At 36.1% G+C, this 17999-nt stretch overlaps 1 protein-coding gene across 1 annotated transcript in view; it reads left to right on the top strand.

The window, feature by feature from the left end:
* USP32 (ubiquitin specific peptidase 32) overlaps positions 1 to 17999 on the top strand; it is a 202820-nt gene that overhangs the window by 81648 nt on the left and 103173 nt on the right. Inside the window, exon 3 of the mRNA XM_044744462.2 lies at positions 14820 to 14925. Within this exon, the coding sequence (XP_044600397.2) occupies positions 14820 to 14925 (106 nt within the window). The remainder of the gene's footprint in view (positions 1 to 14819; positions 14926 to 17999) is intronic.

Below are 17999 nucleotides of genomic sequence, written 5' to 3'. Positions count from 1 at the left end.
CCCGTTTTGCAAATAAAGTTTTTAAGTTATTATTTTTATCAAAGTGGTGTATGCACATATTTAGAACAGAATCAGAAAGAGCTAGTGAAAAACAAAAGTCCTTCTCCCCCACCTACCTCAATCGTATCCCGGTTCCAGAGGCAACCACTTAGTAATAGCAGTTTCCAAAATATACCTCCATTTTCTGAATACTATTCTTAACTGCTATTTCTTAGTTAATTTTAGATTTTATCCTTTGCTTTCAGAAGATATTTGCAGAAGATACTTAGTTTTCTTGTACACTCCCCTCTACATCTTTCCAATGCAGTTATATCACACTTTTTGGTTAAATCAGTGTTTGTTATTTATTGCAACATAGTGTACTATGACTTAGTTTTCTTTCTTATTCACTTTTTTGTTTTCTCCTGGAGTTAACAGTTGCCTTATTTTTTCATTTGCTTAGTTTTCATACCTGTGGCTAAATCATCCCGTGCCATCCAACAGCTTTTTAGTATAATTTTCCATGAGACAAGGTTAATTTTTTACATTTATCTTCTAACTGTATCTTTAGCTTAAGTATTTTAGTTGTGATAGATACATGTATTATATCGTCTCTCTCTCTCTCCCTCCCTACCTACCTGCCTGGCTGCCTGCCTGCCTATCTGTCTATCTAATCAGGCTGTCTTTCTGTCTTCTAATATTCCATGAATTTTTGTGCTTTTTGGCCTTCTTTGTCCCAACTGTGAATACAAAAACTCTGATGTAAGATTTAATTAGTAAGTTTTCTTTATTTGCTGTTGAAGTAATGTGGAACATCAAGATAAAATATAGGGGGTGAATTTAACATCATTTGCATGTTGTTAAATTACCATTGATAACAACAATGGGAATATACTAGATATAAAATTCCATCTGTACAAAGCAGTTGACCTCAGAGTAAGGAGAAATCAGGCTTAAAATTATTTTTTTTCTTGCCTTATATAAAAGAAGCTAAGGTAGTCTTTTAAAAATCAAGTTGGTAGCATCTCTGAAAACGTGTTTTCATTTTTTACAGATTTTGGCTAGAGTTTAGCTTTTTAAATAGTTATAATTGGCACTGTTCATAGAAATTAGTAGGCAAAATAGCTTGCTTATGTTATTTTATGTATGGGTGGCAACTTTAGTTGTATTCCAGCTCTCAAGAATAATTTCTTCATTAATTTCCAAATGATAGAAGCAGTAGGGGTGTTATGACATTTACATAGAAAATAATACTGGCATATAATACCTAACATTAAGATTCATTCTGAACTATTTTCCCCATCTTCATTCTTTCTTGTTGCTACATTTGACTTTTTGGAATTTTAGATGAGGAATAAAATGGCTTATAGGAGCAGTCTTGAGAAAAGTTTGTTAAACCAAGTTTGCTTTGTATACCAGGTTCTTGCTTTAAATGAAATAGTGGTATTTTTTTCCTTACAGTTTCCTAATTACTGAGATATAATACATGCTATTCAATTCACCCATTTAAAGTACACAGTAAATGGCTTTTAGTTTCTTCACAGAGTTGTGCAACCATCACCACAATCAATTTCATTACTCCCAAAAGAAACCATATGCCCTTTGTCACCCCTGTTCTCTTCCTCCCCTCCTTTGCCAGCCCTATGCTAACTAATATACTCTTCTGCTTTCCATATCTGTAGATTTACCTATTCTGGACATTTCATATAAGTGGAATTATATGATGTATGGTCTTCTGTGACTGGCTTCTTTGATGTAGGTGAATCTTGAAAACATTATGCTATGTTGCAGCATGTATCAATCCTTAATTCCTTTTTATTGGTGAATAATATTCTGTTGTACGGACATAGCACATTTTGTTTATTCATTCATTCAGTTATGGATATTTGGGTTACTTACACTTTTTGGTTATTGTAAGTAATGATGATGTGAACATTCATGTGCATTTTTTGTGAACACTTGTTTTCATTTTTCTTGGGTATATATTTACCTTGGATGGAATTTCTGGGTTATATGCTAGCTCTGTGTTTAACCTTTTGAGGAACTGCCAGACTATTTTCTAAAGTCACTGCACCACTTTACATTACTACCAACACTGAGGGTTCCAGTTTCTCTACATCCTTGTCAACCTTGTTATTATCTGTGTTTTGATTATAGACAGCTAGTGGTTAAGAAGTGATATCTCATTGTGGTTTTTTTTTTCCCCGAGGAAGTTTAGCCCTGAGCTAACATCTGCCAATCCTCCTCATTTTTGCTGAGGAAGACTGGCCCTGAGCTAACATCCGTGCCCATCTTCCTCTGCTTTATATGTGGGACGCCTGCCACAGCATGGCTTGCCACGCGGTACCATGTCCACACCAGGGATCTGAACTGGCGAACCCCGGGCCGCCGAGAAGCGGAGTGTGTGAACTGAACCGCTGCGCCACCAGGCCAGCCCCTGCTGTGATTTTAAGTCACATATAATGTACATTTTCTTGGTTTGTAGTGTCATACCTATTAAATTCATCCCTCTAAGAACAGTATTTTAGACATATAAATATGATTTAGGTCTACCGAGGTACCTACCCTTCCCACTTTAAAGAAACAGCTCATTGAATCTACAGATGTATTAAAACACATCTTGTAAAATGGTGAGCCTATTTTGTACCTAGTAGTCACATTTCGCTTAATTTTTTCCTCCGTCTCATAAGGACTGATCCCTTGATACTATTTATTTCTGTTCATTAACTTTATTCAGTGATCACTGAGTGCCACCTATGGGCACTTTATTGAAAAGAGGTGACTAAAGTTGTGACAGAGTTGAAATGCAATGTCTTTTTCACTTAGTATCAGTAGGGTTATGAAGAAAGACATCCGATTAAAATGATTCACACTGAGATGTGTTAATGATTAATAGAGTGGGCCTTTACAAGGAGTTGTTGCTCTTAAAAGGAGGAGCTTGTTTTCCCAGATGTCCAATCAGTAGATTTAGGTGCGTGATTTTGTTGCTGTTATTATTGTATTTTTCAGTTCTAACATTTCCATTTGGCTTTTCTCTCTATCTTCTGTTTGTATGTGAGGCTTTCCATCTTTCCCCTCAGAAGCGTTTGCCTTCATTTCTTTGGGCATTTTTATAATGGCTGCACTAGTCTTTGATAAGTCCAATATCTGTCTCACGTAGTTGTTGATGCCTGTTGATTGTCTTTTCCTAACTGCATCGAGACTTTCCTGGTTCTTTATATGCTAAGTAATTTTAGATTATATTCTAGACGTTTTCAATATTATGTTATGAGATTCTGAGTCTTTTAAAATCCTATGGAGATGTTGATATATTTGTTTTATCACATCATTGATATTAATGGGTTCGGGTTGCAATTTCCAGCTAGTATTCTTTTGATTGTGGTTCCAATATTGGTTAAGTTTTCAAAGCCTTTGCAGTGCTATTTGGATCTGTCCCACACATACACCACCCAGTGGCCAGTCTTGGGCAGTGATCTATCCTGAATTTTAGTTCTCAGACTTTGTTATGCTATTTAGGGTCAGATCCATGCATGTGCGGCTAAGAGGCGAACCCAGGAGTTCAAAAACAACTTTCCCAAGTTCCTTCCTTCTCTCAGTATCCATAGGACTTTCGCTTTCCCTGGAGCTCCCATTTTCTGTCCTCCTGTCAGAAAGCTGGCGCTTTAGTTACCCTGCTGTGCCACACACTTCTCGCTATGGTGCCTGTGTCCAGAGCCAAGCTGTAGAACAAGAGAGAGAGGAAGAAAACAATGGGAGTTTGTCCCACCCTCTTGAGACCATTGCTACTCTGATTGGAGAGTGTGGTATGCTGAATAATGCCCCCACAAAATCTCCAAGTCCTATCTCTCAAACCTGCATGTGGCGTGTGTCTGTGGAATTGTGGTAATAAATGTGCATGTTCTAAAATGCTAGGTTTATTACTTATTACTCTATTTGAAAATATTTTAATTTATTTAATTAGGGCAATCTTCCTCGACTACTGGAAATAGGTTTATATAATTATGTATTCTTGATTGTTTAAATCTCAGTTGGAGATTTTCAACAGTGATTACTCTCTGAAAATTTATTGTGTGACATTGTTCTAATGATGATATTGAAGATACTTATAACCTGTCCTCTTTTGTTTTATGAGTATTTTAGTTGCCCTTGTGATTTAATAAAATAAAATTCAGGTGTTGACACACTGTTCATCAATCTTCATGTAAGTTGTTGAAGTTAAGTTTTGATTTTCCCATTTCTCATAGAGTTATATAGTATTTACTTAATAATTGAATGGTACAGTGTTTAAGTTAATGTAAGCCACCAAAGGTTGTAGGTAAGGGCATGAACTGGCATGAGTTTAGGAAGAGCTTGCCCTGAGCATACCTGGCTCTTAGTTTGGAATGGCAGGTCCAGCTAACAACCGTACTTTACTATAGTTTGCTCATTCCTTGTTTAGGTGAAATAGTTTTTGACCGCGAAAGTAGTTCTCAGAAGACCCTTGCTTACTGCAACTTTTACATTTAAGAAATAGGAATGATATACCAGTAGATCAAATCTTTTTCCATCTCAAAGGACTTCTAAAAGTTTCAGAAAAGTAAGTTTTCCTTCAAAACCAAGACACTTATCAATGAGATGAGGAAGATGTAAAGTAAGAAAGCAAATCAAACAACATGTAAAGGAAGATGTATGCATCTGTTTTTGATTAAAGTTCCACAAAATGTTGGTTCCAAGAAAGATCAAATTTCTCTTGTTCACTGTGTCTCCCTTACCCTGTTTGATGCCTGGCGTATAGATGCACAATAATTATTTATTATGTGGGATATAATTTTTATTACTTATTTGGCTTTATGAATAGTTTGCGTTTCCTTTTTTTTTTTTTTCTTCCTTTTTCTCCCCAAAGTCCCCCTGGTACATAGTTGTATATTCTTCGTTGTGGGTCCTTCTAGTTGTGGCATGTGGGACGCTGCCTCAGCGTGGTTTGATGAGCAGTGCCATGTCCGCACCCAGGATTCGAACCAACGAAACACTGGGCCGCCTGCAGCGGAGCGCGCGAACTTAACCACTCGGCCACGGGGCCAGCCCCTGCGTTTCCTCTTTTTAATTGGAAAAGTATTATTTCTTGTTTTTAAATAGGTTCAAGTTCTAAATGTGTGAATCTTTGTGGAATTTTTTTTCCTTCATCATTGTGCCCTTAGGAGAAAAATTAGCTATTAAAGCTAGTAATAGGGAAAAAATATTATTTAGAATACATTTACTATAAAATTTTTCCTAAAAATCCTTTCTGTGGTACATTTACTCAAATATTCTGAAGATCTGTTCATCCTAAATTTTAACTGGAATTTTTATTAAGATAAATACAAATTCGCATGCAGTTAATAAGAAAGAATACAGAGAGGTCCTTTTTGTGCTTTGCCAGTTTCCCCTGAAGGTCAATTCAGTGGCATTAATTACATTCACAATGTTATGTAATCTTCACTTTCTTTTTCTAAAATGTTTTCATCACCCCAAACAGAAACTCTGTACCCATTAAGTGATAATAATGCTGCCTTTCTCCCTCCCTAGTCTACTTTCTGTCTCTATGAAATTTACTTATTCTAAATATTTCATCTAAGTGGAGTCATACAATATTTGTCTTTTTATGTCTGGCTTATTTCGCTTTGCATAATGTTTTCAAGATTCGTCCATGTTGTAGCAAGTTTTAGAACATCAGTCCTTTTTTTTTTAATTATTTTTTATTTTATTTATTTATTTATTTATTTTTTTGAGGAAGATTAACCCTGAGCTGACTACTGCTAATCCTTCTCTTTTTGCTGAGGAAGACTGGCCCTGAGCTAACTAACATCCATGCCCATCTTCCTCTATTCTATATGTGGGATGCCTACCACAGCATGGCTTTTGCCAAGCAGTGCCACGTCCACACCCGGGATCCGGACCCGTGAACCCCGGGCCGCTGAGAAGTGGAACATGTGCACTTAACAGCTGCGCCACTGGGCTGGCCCCAGAACATCATTCCTTTTTGTGGCTGAATAATATCCCGTAGTAACTAATAACTTTCAAAAGCGGTCAGTTTTTCATTCAAGCATCCTTGTCTGTTTAACATTTCTCTTACATTGTTAGAGGTTTTGTATCTTGCTAAGTGTTGGATATTGTAAATTGCTGTGGGAAATCAACTTGAAAATGTAGAATGTCATGAATTCAGTGAAGCTTTTGTTTTTTGTTTCCACCCTATTTAAATTTGGGGGCATTGAAACAGTTCTGTATATTCACCTGACTAGTCTCAAACTTAATTTCCAGCTTTATAGATGGGGGTGGAGCTAGAAGCTACTGGGCATTTTGGCGGAGTATCATGATCCCAAGATTTCTGCTGTCTTTACTAGAGCCCCCATTGGAAAACTGCTAACTCTCAGAGATGGAATTCAGCTATTTGAATTGGGAAACTGGAACCTTTGGCGTGTGAACAAGTCCTTCCCCCCTGCAGTTGCATAGTTAATATGCATACTGGTTAATCCCATGCTGTTACCTAGATGGAATTAGATTAGTGAACAGTAGGGGAATATTTAATTCTTTAATCACTACCATGCAGCATAAAATTGTATTAACTTAAGCAAAAAGATCATAGCTTTGTTGGCTATAATTTCCAAGCTTGATCTTGTTCTTCTATCCTTACATATACAGTCATGTGCCACATAACGATATTTTGGTCAATGATGGACTGCATATACCAGGTGGACCCATCAGATTAGTACCATATAGCCTAGATGTGTAATAGGCTATACTATCTTAGGGATTTTTTGTTTTTGTTTTTTTTGCTGAGGAAAATTAGCCCTGAGCTAACATCTGTTGCCCATCTTCCTCTTTTTTTGCTTCAGGAAGATTGGCCTGAGCTAACATCTGTGCCAGTCCTCCTCCACTCTATATGTGGTCACTGCCACAGCATGCTGACGAGCAGTGTGGGTCCACACCTGGGATCCAAACCTGTGAACCTGGGCCGCCGAAGCAGAGCTCACCAAACCCAACCACTATGCCATGGGGTTGGCCCCTGTACCATCTAGGTTTTTATGAGTATACTCTATGATGCTCGCATAATGACAAAATTGCCTAATGACATATTTCTCAGAAGTATTCCTGTCATTAAGTGATACGTGACTGTACTAAGTTTTTAAGAATCTCTAATTTAAATGCATTACATTTAGTCTTGTTGCCTTTATCCTAGCGTTCCAGCCTAAGATGAATTTGAATCTGTATTCTGTTACCTATTTTATTAGCCATTCCTTTCAGCTTTATCATTTACAAAATTAATATACATGCCTTCTATGTCACAATCCAAATCACTGATAAAAAATGTTTAATAGTTATGATCAAAAATGCAGTCTAGTTGGCACTTCTTTAGAGCCTTTTTTCCAAGGAAGATGTAGAATTTTTAATCAACACTCTTTGTGTTTCTGATTCTTCAACCAGATTTGCATGGCCCTAACTATAATATTCAGCCCTCAATTTGCCATATTATCTAAAATGTAGTATTATGAGACCTTATCAAATACTTGCCTAAATAAAGTCAGCATACATTTACCTGAATTCTTATTACTTAATTTGATTACTGCACCATTTTTAATTTCTACTAAATGATCTTTGTCATAACATGGAATTTAACTAATTTTTTTGTAACTTCTAGGCTAGCTTTGGGTTAGGCATATGAAGAAGTTGGTCTACTTCTTATATGTGATCTGTTAGAGAGAAAGATGCATTTAAAAAAAATAATTCAATTTTATAAAGGTTTGAATTGAGCCCTTTTCAAAGTAGGAGTAGACAAATGTAAGGATTGATATATTCAATAGTTAAAAGATAGTTTTATTCATTTAAAAATAGTTATTTACTGTATTATTGTAAAATAGCGGGTTTATCAGGTTGACCTTTTCCCAGTTCTGTAGACTGTTAATTCTTCCAAAACTAATGGTCTGTCTCACCATTGGAGGAGAATCTGAAGGATAAGATTATTCTAAGTCTTAAACTTAACTTTGCCAAGATCTATTTATAAGATTCAAAGTCATTTGAAGTAAAATCAAGTGATATCTGTATAAATTTGATGTAAAATGACCTACTTACGGAGTAAACAGATGACCTGTGTATTATGACTATCTTTAAATATATATTTTCCTAATGTCATTTATAGATAGATAGATATAAATAATAATAATGATTGCTGAATGTATAGCAGTAAACAATCGGGTAAAATCCCTGCCCCTCATGGAGCTTACACTTTTGTTGGGAATTGGGAGAGACAGATAGTAAACAAAACATACAAAACGAAAAAATTGCCCTTCATTTAAAACTCCTAAATGACTATACTTTGCATATTTTATCCTCTTCAACTTTCCTTTAAGTGACGTTAATAGAATGGTATATGTATCAGTTCTTTTGGTCTTAAGGAAGTTTTAAGTTTCCTAAAATAATAGGAGGTTATAAGGAATATAGGAATCTTAGGCTACTGCTGTTTCTGATTTTAACATTGGAGTGGGCTCACATTCAGAAGAATTAAATAGAGTTCAGGAACTTCAAAATTGTTTTAGGATCCTATGGATTTTAGTCATTAATATGTCACGTAAATCTACTCTTTGTTTCTTATAATTGGTAGCATTTTAAGGGAAACTTTAAAGATGCAATGGGAGTAAGGATAATTATAAGGAAATTGAAACATATCAAATAATGATATTTTAAAAAATACCCTCTTTGGACACTGTCAGAGGTTTCCAAGACCACCCCCAGATTCGTGATTCACTAGGACTCCTATATAGAACTCAGCATATAGTCGTATTCACTGCTGTGATTTATTATAAAAAAGGATACAAAGCAAAATCAGTAAAGAGAAAAGACGTATGGGGCAAAGTTTGGAGGAAACCAGGTGCAAGCTTCCAAGAGTCTTCTTCCAGTGGAGTCACACAGGATGCACTTATTTCCTCTAGCAATAGTTTGTGACGATCGGTGTGAAATGTTGTCTATCAGAGAAGTTCATTAAGAGAGACTCAGTGCCCAGGGTTTTTGTTGGGGCTGATCACGTAGGTACTTATTACCTTTCACATACCAAAATTCCAGACTTCCAAAAGGAAAGCAGGTGTTGAGCATAAACCGCATTGTTTGTACAAACAGTTTAGGCAGTTAGCCACATTTAACGTTTAGGGAATGGTGGAAACCTTCCTGAAATTCAAGTTCACACATGTCAGTCAAGGGTCAAACTTGCAAGCTGACCTAAGAATAGTAGTCTCTGGTCTTCTGTATTTTTTTTTCTTTCTGCACGGATGCCTTTGAAAGATGCTGGGAACGCTACTCATCATTTAAAAAAATGGCTAATGAAGGAAAAGAATCAAACATTTATTCTGGTGGTTCTATACAAAGTATACCCCACGATGACCAAATAGTCGATTAGGGGAGTTTTCTCTTTTTAGAAGTATTCCAGCCAATAAACAAAAGAATGGTAGAATTATAATTACCAGTGTTTTTAGCCTTTAATGAATTTATGAATCTTAGGCAGTGATCATCAGTGGCTACTAATATGACAAAATGAGAGATAAGCAGTCATTATTTGTCTCCTGATGGAGGCACAATAGCACCAACTGGGAGATGGTTCTTGCCAAAAAATATAATTTAAATTTGATCAGTTCTCTGGATCTAACTACCCCTTCACAGGAAAATAGAGGACAGAAGATACAATCAATAAAATGCAGACTTTGGGAAACTCCACAGCGCAAACAAATAAATTGTGAGGAAAGGGGCCGGCCCAGTGGCGCAGCGGTTAAGTTCGCACGTTCCGCTTCTCGGCGGCCTGGGGTTCCCTGGTTAAGATCCCAGGTGCGGACATGGCACCACTTGGCAAAAACCATGCTGTGGTAGGCATCCCACGTATAAAGTAGAGGAAGATGGGCATGGATGTTAGCTCAGGGCCAGTCTTCCTCAGCAAAAAGAGGAGGATTGGCAGTAGTTAGCTCAGGGCTAATCTTCCTCAAAAAAAAAAATTGTGAGGAAAAAGAGAGAGAGGGTAGGAAGAAGAGAGAGAGAAAGAAAGGCTATAGACTGGGAGACTTAAGAGATTAGCAACCAAATATAATATATTTTAGATCCTGATTTGAATAAACAAATTGAAAAGAATTATGAGACAATTGGGGTAATTTGAATACTGACTAGATATTTGATACTAAGGAATTTTTGTTTTTATTTCAATTCATTTGGGCTGCTATAATAGAATACCATGTTCTGGGGTGCTTATAAACAACAGAAATTTATTTCTCACGGTTCTAGAGGCTTGGAAGTCCAAGATTAGGGTTCACTGTCTGCTGAGGGCCCACTTCCTGTTTCATAGGTGACCGACTTTTCACTGTGTCCTCACATAGCAGAAGGGGCAAGGGAGCTCTTTCAGGCCTCTAATTTAAGGATACAAATCCCATTCATGAGAGCTCTGCCCTCATGACCTAATTTCCTCCCAAAGGTCCCACCTCACGTTGGGTTTCAACATAAATGAATTTTGGAGAGACAGGTTTTTTTAGTGTGATAATGGTATTATGATTATATTTTAAGGATATCTTGTAGAGATGCATAATAAAATATTTACATATCAAATTAATAAAAACTGTATAGCAGGTTTTTTTAAAGCACAGAGTAAGAGTGTTGTTTAGACATTTCCAGAAAAATCAATTCTTCATTAACAAATTTAGATCTGCTAAATTTGATGTGAGAAAATTGGATTTGGTAGAAATAACATCTTCAAAAGATAGCACAGAAAAATTTTTGATATGGAAAAAAACTGATGAATCAAATCTTCATTAAAAATATAAATGGAAAAGTATTGGTCCTCATGAAAATTATGTGAAATAAAATGAAAGTTTGAGAACAGTAATTTGGTTCTATTGACTATTAATCAAGCAGTTTAAAAGGTGCAATAGAGTTTACTGAGGAAAAATATTTTCCAAGGCAAAAGTCATGAGCTCGTTGAGCTGAATTCTCACAATTTACTAAATGGAGTCAAACTCTGACTTCTCCCTTTTGCCCTGATAATAGCATTTCCTACACAGGGGCTGCTCTTCAGCCTGGGTCCTAGAATGAGAAGACTTGTGACGCATTGCTTCTACCTATGTGTAATGGAATGGAACTGAGGCTCAGGAAGTTAAATGATTTCCCCAAGATCACATAGCTGGTAAATTAATGAAGCCTGTCTTCAAATCCAGGTCATACTGGTTCCAAAAGCCGTGATATGAAACAGTATCCATTACTTACTACTTCCCCAAGGAATAGTGGAATGCCTTTGTACCTTATATCCAAAAGACAGTGGAAGGAGAAGGACCAGGGCTATAGAAAAGCAATTGAAGGACAGCACAACCTTTCCTTAACTCTGGAGACCTACACACATCTGCCCTTTTTTAACCTTTTGACTATATGACAAGAGGTGTGTTCTTGATATATTATACTGTAAGTCTTTCTCTTTGAAAACGCACACTAATTTCCCTCTCTTCTGAACTAATCATATTATTTACCAGGGTGATATCATTATCTGAAAGGAGGCTAGTGAGATCATTGCCACAAGCATCAATGTTATACATTAGTACAACAGTACGCCAAATCTCAGTCTGGATATTCATGGCTACCAAATGTTTAAGAAAATATCTGTTTTTATTCTCCTTTGTTCTTTAATAGCTACAGGAAATTATTAGAGGGATTTTTAAATAAAGATCTTATAACAAGTTATAATAATAATAATTAACTTTTTAAATTTGCTTTTTAAAAAGTAGCATCAAAATATCCTTGCTGTCCTGTGCATACTCCCTATCGTCAATCCTAAAAACAAAGCTGAATAGTAATGAGCATGATACTTAATATTTTGTAAATGTTAAAGCATTGTCAGTTGTAAGGTGACCGTTGCTTTAAAAATCTTTTTTGAGGATGAAAAAAAAGATACTACACTTTAGGTGTGTTAGGTGCATGATGATTACTGGAACCTTAATAAAAGGTGGAAAATACGTTTTAGAATTTAGGAAATACGGTGATTTTTCCTGGGCCTCCTTTCCTCATCTGTCAAGTGAACTTTTGAATTCGCTGTTTTAGAAGGTTGTTGGTGTTCTTACATTTTGGGAATGAGGTACCAGTATATTCTATCATTCCAACCAAATGTAGTCACAACAAAATCTTCTACATTTTACAAATGCTTGCAAAACTAAAACTCATATCTTAACCTCAATTTCTTGGTTAATTTTATCCTTACTTCTTTACTCACCTTGTGTTAAAGTCAATGAAGTGGTCAAAAGTGAAGAGACTGCATAATCAAGTTAAAGTGAGGGGAAAAGAGACGCCACAGACATAGTGTTTATAAATTGTGGTTGTTGGAAATTTCTTAATTTAATCTTCAATAGATTTCACCAAAATGGTGAAACATTTACTGGCGATGTCCCTCATTTCATATAACACTAGAGAATGTATATAATTGTTCTGTAGAACTATGAAGTGGTTGAGAGTTCAGTTTCAGGAACCTGTCTTGCCTAGGTGTGAATCTTGACTCTGCCACTTCATTGATGTATGACTTTGGACAAGTTACTTAATCTCCTTGGGCTCTAGTTTTCCTCAGACATAAAATGGAGACACCAGTAATCCCTTCCTCATGGAATCATCTTGAGGTTTAATACTGGTAAAGCACTTATGACAACAGTTAAATGCCACGTGATAAGCATTTAAATGTTAGCTATTGTTTTTACTATTATAAAAACAAAAATTTATCAATGGCTTTAATGTTGAGTTAAACACTGTAGTGCTATGATTAAGTAATTTCTTGTTGACTGGCAATATAAAGATGGAGATGGGTGGTGTAGTATAATACCATTGTATGTGTAGTATATAACAGTATACTTCCAATTTCTCTCTCCCATCTTCTGTGCTGTTGTCTTGTGTTGTGGTTTTACTTGTACTATGAACACATTAAATTTTTACTATTATTTCTGTAGACAGTCAGTTATCTCTTAGAACAATTAAAAATAAGAAAAGAACATTTTATATTTACCTTCATTTATTCCATTTTTTACTTTTATTTCTTTTATAGGTACGTGTATCTGTATCATATTTCCTTCAGCCTGAAGTATTTTCTTTTGCTCTTTTATGTAGTGCAGGTTTGCTGCTATTGACTTCTCTATTTTATTTTCCTGAAAAAGTCTGTTTTTCCTTTCTTTTTGAAAGATATTTTTGCTAGGTATAGGATTCTCAGTTTTTTTTCTTTTAGTGCTTTTTTTTTTTTTGAGGAAGATTAGCCCTGAGCTAACTGCTGCCAATCCTCCTCTTTTTGCTGAGGAAGACTAGCCCTGAGCTAACATCCATGCCCATCTTCCTCTACTTTATACATGGGATGCCTACCACAGGATGGCTTTTGCCAAGTGGTGCCATGTCCGCACCCGGGATCCAAACTGGTGAACCCTGGGCCGCTGAGAAGCGGAACGTGCGCACTTAATCGCCGTGCCACCGGGCTTGCCCCTCTTTTAATGCTTTAAACATGTGACTTCACTGTCTTCTGGCTTATGTGGTTTTTGATGAGAAATATTTCTATAGTTATCTATCTGTGGTTACCTTAAACATTTTCTTTTTATCTTTGGTTTTGAGTAGTTTGAATATGATTTGGGTGGTTAGTTTTTGAGGGCTAGAGGTGTGATTTATCCTGCCTTTTCTCTGAACAACTTCTGTCTATGGTTTTGTGTGTTTATTAGTTTTGGGAAATTCTCAACCTTTATCTCTTCAGAGATTTCTTCTCCCTGTTCTCTTTTACTTTTAAAATTTCAAACTACATGTATGTTAAATATTTGATATTGTCCCACAGCTCTTGGATTTTCTCTTTTGTTCCCTCCTGCTCCCACATTTTTTTCCCCTCTGTGTTTCATTTTGGATAATCTTCTAGTCAGTTCTGTTAAGTTTACTATTGAGCTATCCTAAAGCTTTATTGAACTCTGTTCCCATGTTTTTCCTTTGTCAGTATGTTGGGTTTTTGTTCTTTGCTTCCTTGTGTGACTTATAATTTGTGGTTGAAAGATGGATATTTTGTATAGGACAGAAGAGAGTAAGCTAAATAGTATTTATGCCTGGCTAGATCTTTAGCATGAGTAGTTGGGTCAGTCTAGTCTGTAGTTGAGCTGTATTTTGTGTTGCTATGGTTACCCACAGTGCACTGTAGACTTCAAATTCCAGTCTAGGGTTACCTTTTTTTTAGGGTGAGGGGTCATTTGCTGGAGGATTTTTCTAATGTCTGCTCTACTTTTAAGTTTTGATTTTATTTTCTCATTGTTACTATACCTCAGAGAGGGTCTCTCACCACACTCTTCCTTCTCCTCCAGCAGTAGACTGCTGTTATTTATTCCTGAGTGTTTGCTAACACAATGGTGGAGGTGGGTGAGGGGTCTTATTGTAATATGATTGCCATTGTATTTCTGAGCGTTCAGTTAGAGAATGTCAATCTTTCAAATCAAGATGTGTATAAGTTTTACAGAGGCTGAAGGAAGTTCTGTAATTGTACAAAATTTTTATTACATCATTGGGGCTATTGAAGAGGAGGACCTTTATCTTCTTGGACCTTGGTAAGGACTCCAAAGAGAAAGAATAAATATTCAGTGTGTGAGCCAGCGATATATATACTTTAGAATAGATGCTGTATAGCGTGACGAACACTGTCAGCTGAGTGCGGCAATAAGGTGTACAAGAGGAAGAAGAGGGAGAAACTTATCATTTCACTAAAGTTTACCAGGGCCTTGTTTAGAGATGGAGACAGGATCTGTTAAAGGTGACATCAGCCTCAAATTCCTCAACAACTGAAACGTCTAAAGTTGGCTTTATCATTTTTCTCCTAGGTGATTTACTGTTCTTTTGGTGGAACATCCAAAGGATTGCACTTTAATAACTTAATAGTTGGACTTGTCCTTCTTACAAGAGGCAGAGATGAAGAGAAAGCAAAATGTAAGTACTTTTTTTTTTTTTTAAAGATGGGCACCTGAGCTAACAACTGTTGCCAATCTTCTTTTCTTTTCTTTTTTGTTATTCTTCTCCCCAAAACCCCCCAGTACATAGGTGTATACTCTAGTTGTGAGTGCCTCTGCTTGTGCTATGTGGGATGCTGTCTCCGCATGGCTTGATGAGCAGTGCTATGTCCATGCCCAGGATCCGAACCGGCGAAACCCTGGGCCGCCAAAGCGGAGCATGCGAACTTAACCACTCAACCATGGGGCCAGCCCCAGTACTTTTATTATTTCAAAATGCTAATACTACATCTGTGTACAAAATAATTAACCTCAAAATTCTGATGACAGGCCATGGATTTGAATTAATTTTTTTTTCTTTTAAGATTTTATATTTCCTTTTTCTCCCCAAAACCTCCTGGTACATAGTTGTATATTTTTTAGTTGTGGGTCCTTCTAGTTGTGGCATGTGGGATGCCACCTCAGCATGGCTTGATGAGCTGTGCCATGTCTGCGCCCAGGATCTGAACTGGTGAAATGCTGGGCTGCTGCAGCGGAGCACACAAACTTAACCACTTGGCCACGGGGCCAGACCCTGAATTGATATTTTTTTAAAGAAGATATACAAATGGCCAATAAGCACTTGAAAAAATGCTCAACATAATTAGTTATTAGGGAAATGTAAATTAAAATTACAATGAGGTATCATTTCACCTCCACTAGGATGGCTAAAATGAAAAAGTCAGAAAACAGTGTTGGTGAGGATGTGGGATGTAGAAGAGTTGTAGTCCTCAATCATTGCTGCTCAGTGTGTAAAAAAGTACAGCCACTTTGGAAAGCTGTTTGGCAGTTCTTCATACTATTAAACGTCAAGTTATCATATGACCTAACAGTTCCATTTCTAGATATGTACCCAAGATAATTGAAAACATATATTCATTAAAAAAAATATAACGTGTTCATAGCAACACTGTTCATAATAGTCACAAAATAGAAACAACCCTAATATCCACCAACTGATGCATTCAACATAGACAAAATATGATATATCCATACAACAGAATATTACTCAATAATAAAAAGGAATAAAGTACTGATACATGCTACAACATGGATGAACCTGAGAACATTATGCTAAATGATAACTGCCAGTCAAAATACACCACATATTGTATAATTCCATTTACAGTTGGCCCTCTGTATCCCCAGCTTCTGCATTCTCAGGTTCACCTAACCGCAGATCGACAAAGGCCTACTATGGTTGTGTCCATACCAAACATATACAGACTTTTTTTTCTTGTCATTATTCCCTAAACAAAACAGTATAACAACTACTTACATAGCATTTACATTGTACTAGGTATTAGAAGTAATCTAGAGATGATTTAAAGTATGTGGGAGGATGTGTGTAGGTTTTGTGTAAATAGTACACTTTTTTATATAAGGGATTGAACATCTGCGGGTTTGGGTCTTCTTGAGGGGTCCTGGGACCAATCCCCTGTAGATACCAAGGAATGACTATATGTGAAATGTCCAGATTAGGCAAATTCATAGAGACAGAAAGTAGATTAGTAGTTGCCAGAGGCTAGGGGGAGAGGGAAATGGAAAGTAACTGCTAATGAATATGGGGTTTCTTTTGGGGTTGAAAATGTTCTGGAATTAGACAGTGGTGATGATTGTACAACCTTGTAAATATACTAAAAAAACACTGAATTATACACTTTAAAGGGTGAATTATATAGGACGTGCATTCCATCTCAATAAAGCTGTTATTTAAAAAAATTCTGATGACATAGGCTTAACAATCTATTCTTACCCTACTTCACAAATAGAACCAAAAGTTCTCTTCCTTGATAATATTTTATACAAATTCTTGGTAAAAGATTTAATTTTTTTTAATGGTTTTACTTTTAACTTCAAAAGTTAATTTTATTAGTTGAATTATCTAAGCCCAGAAGTGGATGGCACCTCATCCATGACCTTTAAATTCTACTAAGCAGGGAAATGTTATAATGAGAGGGCACCATTTACCGTCTAAATGTGAAAGGGAAGATAACTTTAGTTGATCATTGTTCATCTGTGTTTCTTAGGATATGCATTTATTTACTTAATTTTTATTCATTCAATTGTTTATAATATCTTTTGTCCCCTCATTCTTTTCTTTGAGCTCCCCAAAGACAAATTTGCTCTTACCAAAAGTAATAGTAAACAATGTAAATTTTATTTAAAATTTCTCAGGGGAAGTAAAAGAAGGTATTTATATTACACTGAGTATAACATTTTGTTCCAAAAATTCCTAGATTTTTAGCCTTGGCCAGTGGATACTGAGTCTTTCTCTCTTCCTTCTTCCTTTTCTAACCTGCCCTCTTGGCTACTTCTAAATTTCTCAGAATGTTCCTTCTTACTCCTGAATTTAGACTGTTCTTCTTAATCTATTTTATTTTTTACAATTTTATTGTGGTAATTGACATACAATAAAATGCACATATATAAAGTGTACATTTTGATATGTTTTGAAACATGTACATACCCAGATTATCACAATCAAGAGAATGCACATCCATAAACCCAATTTTATGTATTGGTATTTAACTGTGATCCTGGTTTTTTCAAATTAGCATCTCTCTACCAACAAACACATACTCTGGCTCCAGGCAGCCAGTAATCAACAATAACAGTTTTGGGGGTCATAAACATAAACATACATTTAAAAATTTTCATCATTTTTGTTAGACAATTGTATTGATTTTCTAGGGCTGCCATAGCAAAGTACCACAAACTGGGTGGTTTAAAACAATGGAAATTTATTATCTCACAATTCTAGAGGCCAGAAGTCCAAAATTAAGATGTTAGGAGGGCCTTGGCTCCCTATGAAACCTGTAGGGAAGAAATCTTCCTTCTTCCTAACTTCTTGTGATGGCTGTCAATCCTTGGTGTTCCGTGACTTCAATCTCTGCCTATGTTATTACATGGCTTTCTTCCAACTGCGTCTGCCTGCTTTTCTTATAATCATTCATATTGGATTAGGGCCCACCCTAATGACTTCATCTTAACTTGATTACATCTGTAAAGACC

This window comes from Equus asinus, chromosome 13 (assembly GCF_041296235.1).
Source record: "Equus asinus isolate D_3611 breed Donkey chromosome 13, EquAss-T2T_v2, whole genome shotgun sequence".
Classification (NCBI taxonomy): Eukaryota; Metazoa; Chordata; class Mammalia; order Perissodactyla; family Equidae; genus Equus; species Equus asinus.
This window is presented reverse-complemented; position numbering and strand designations above follow the sequence as displayed.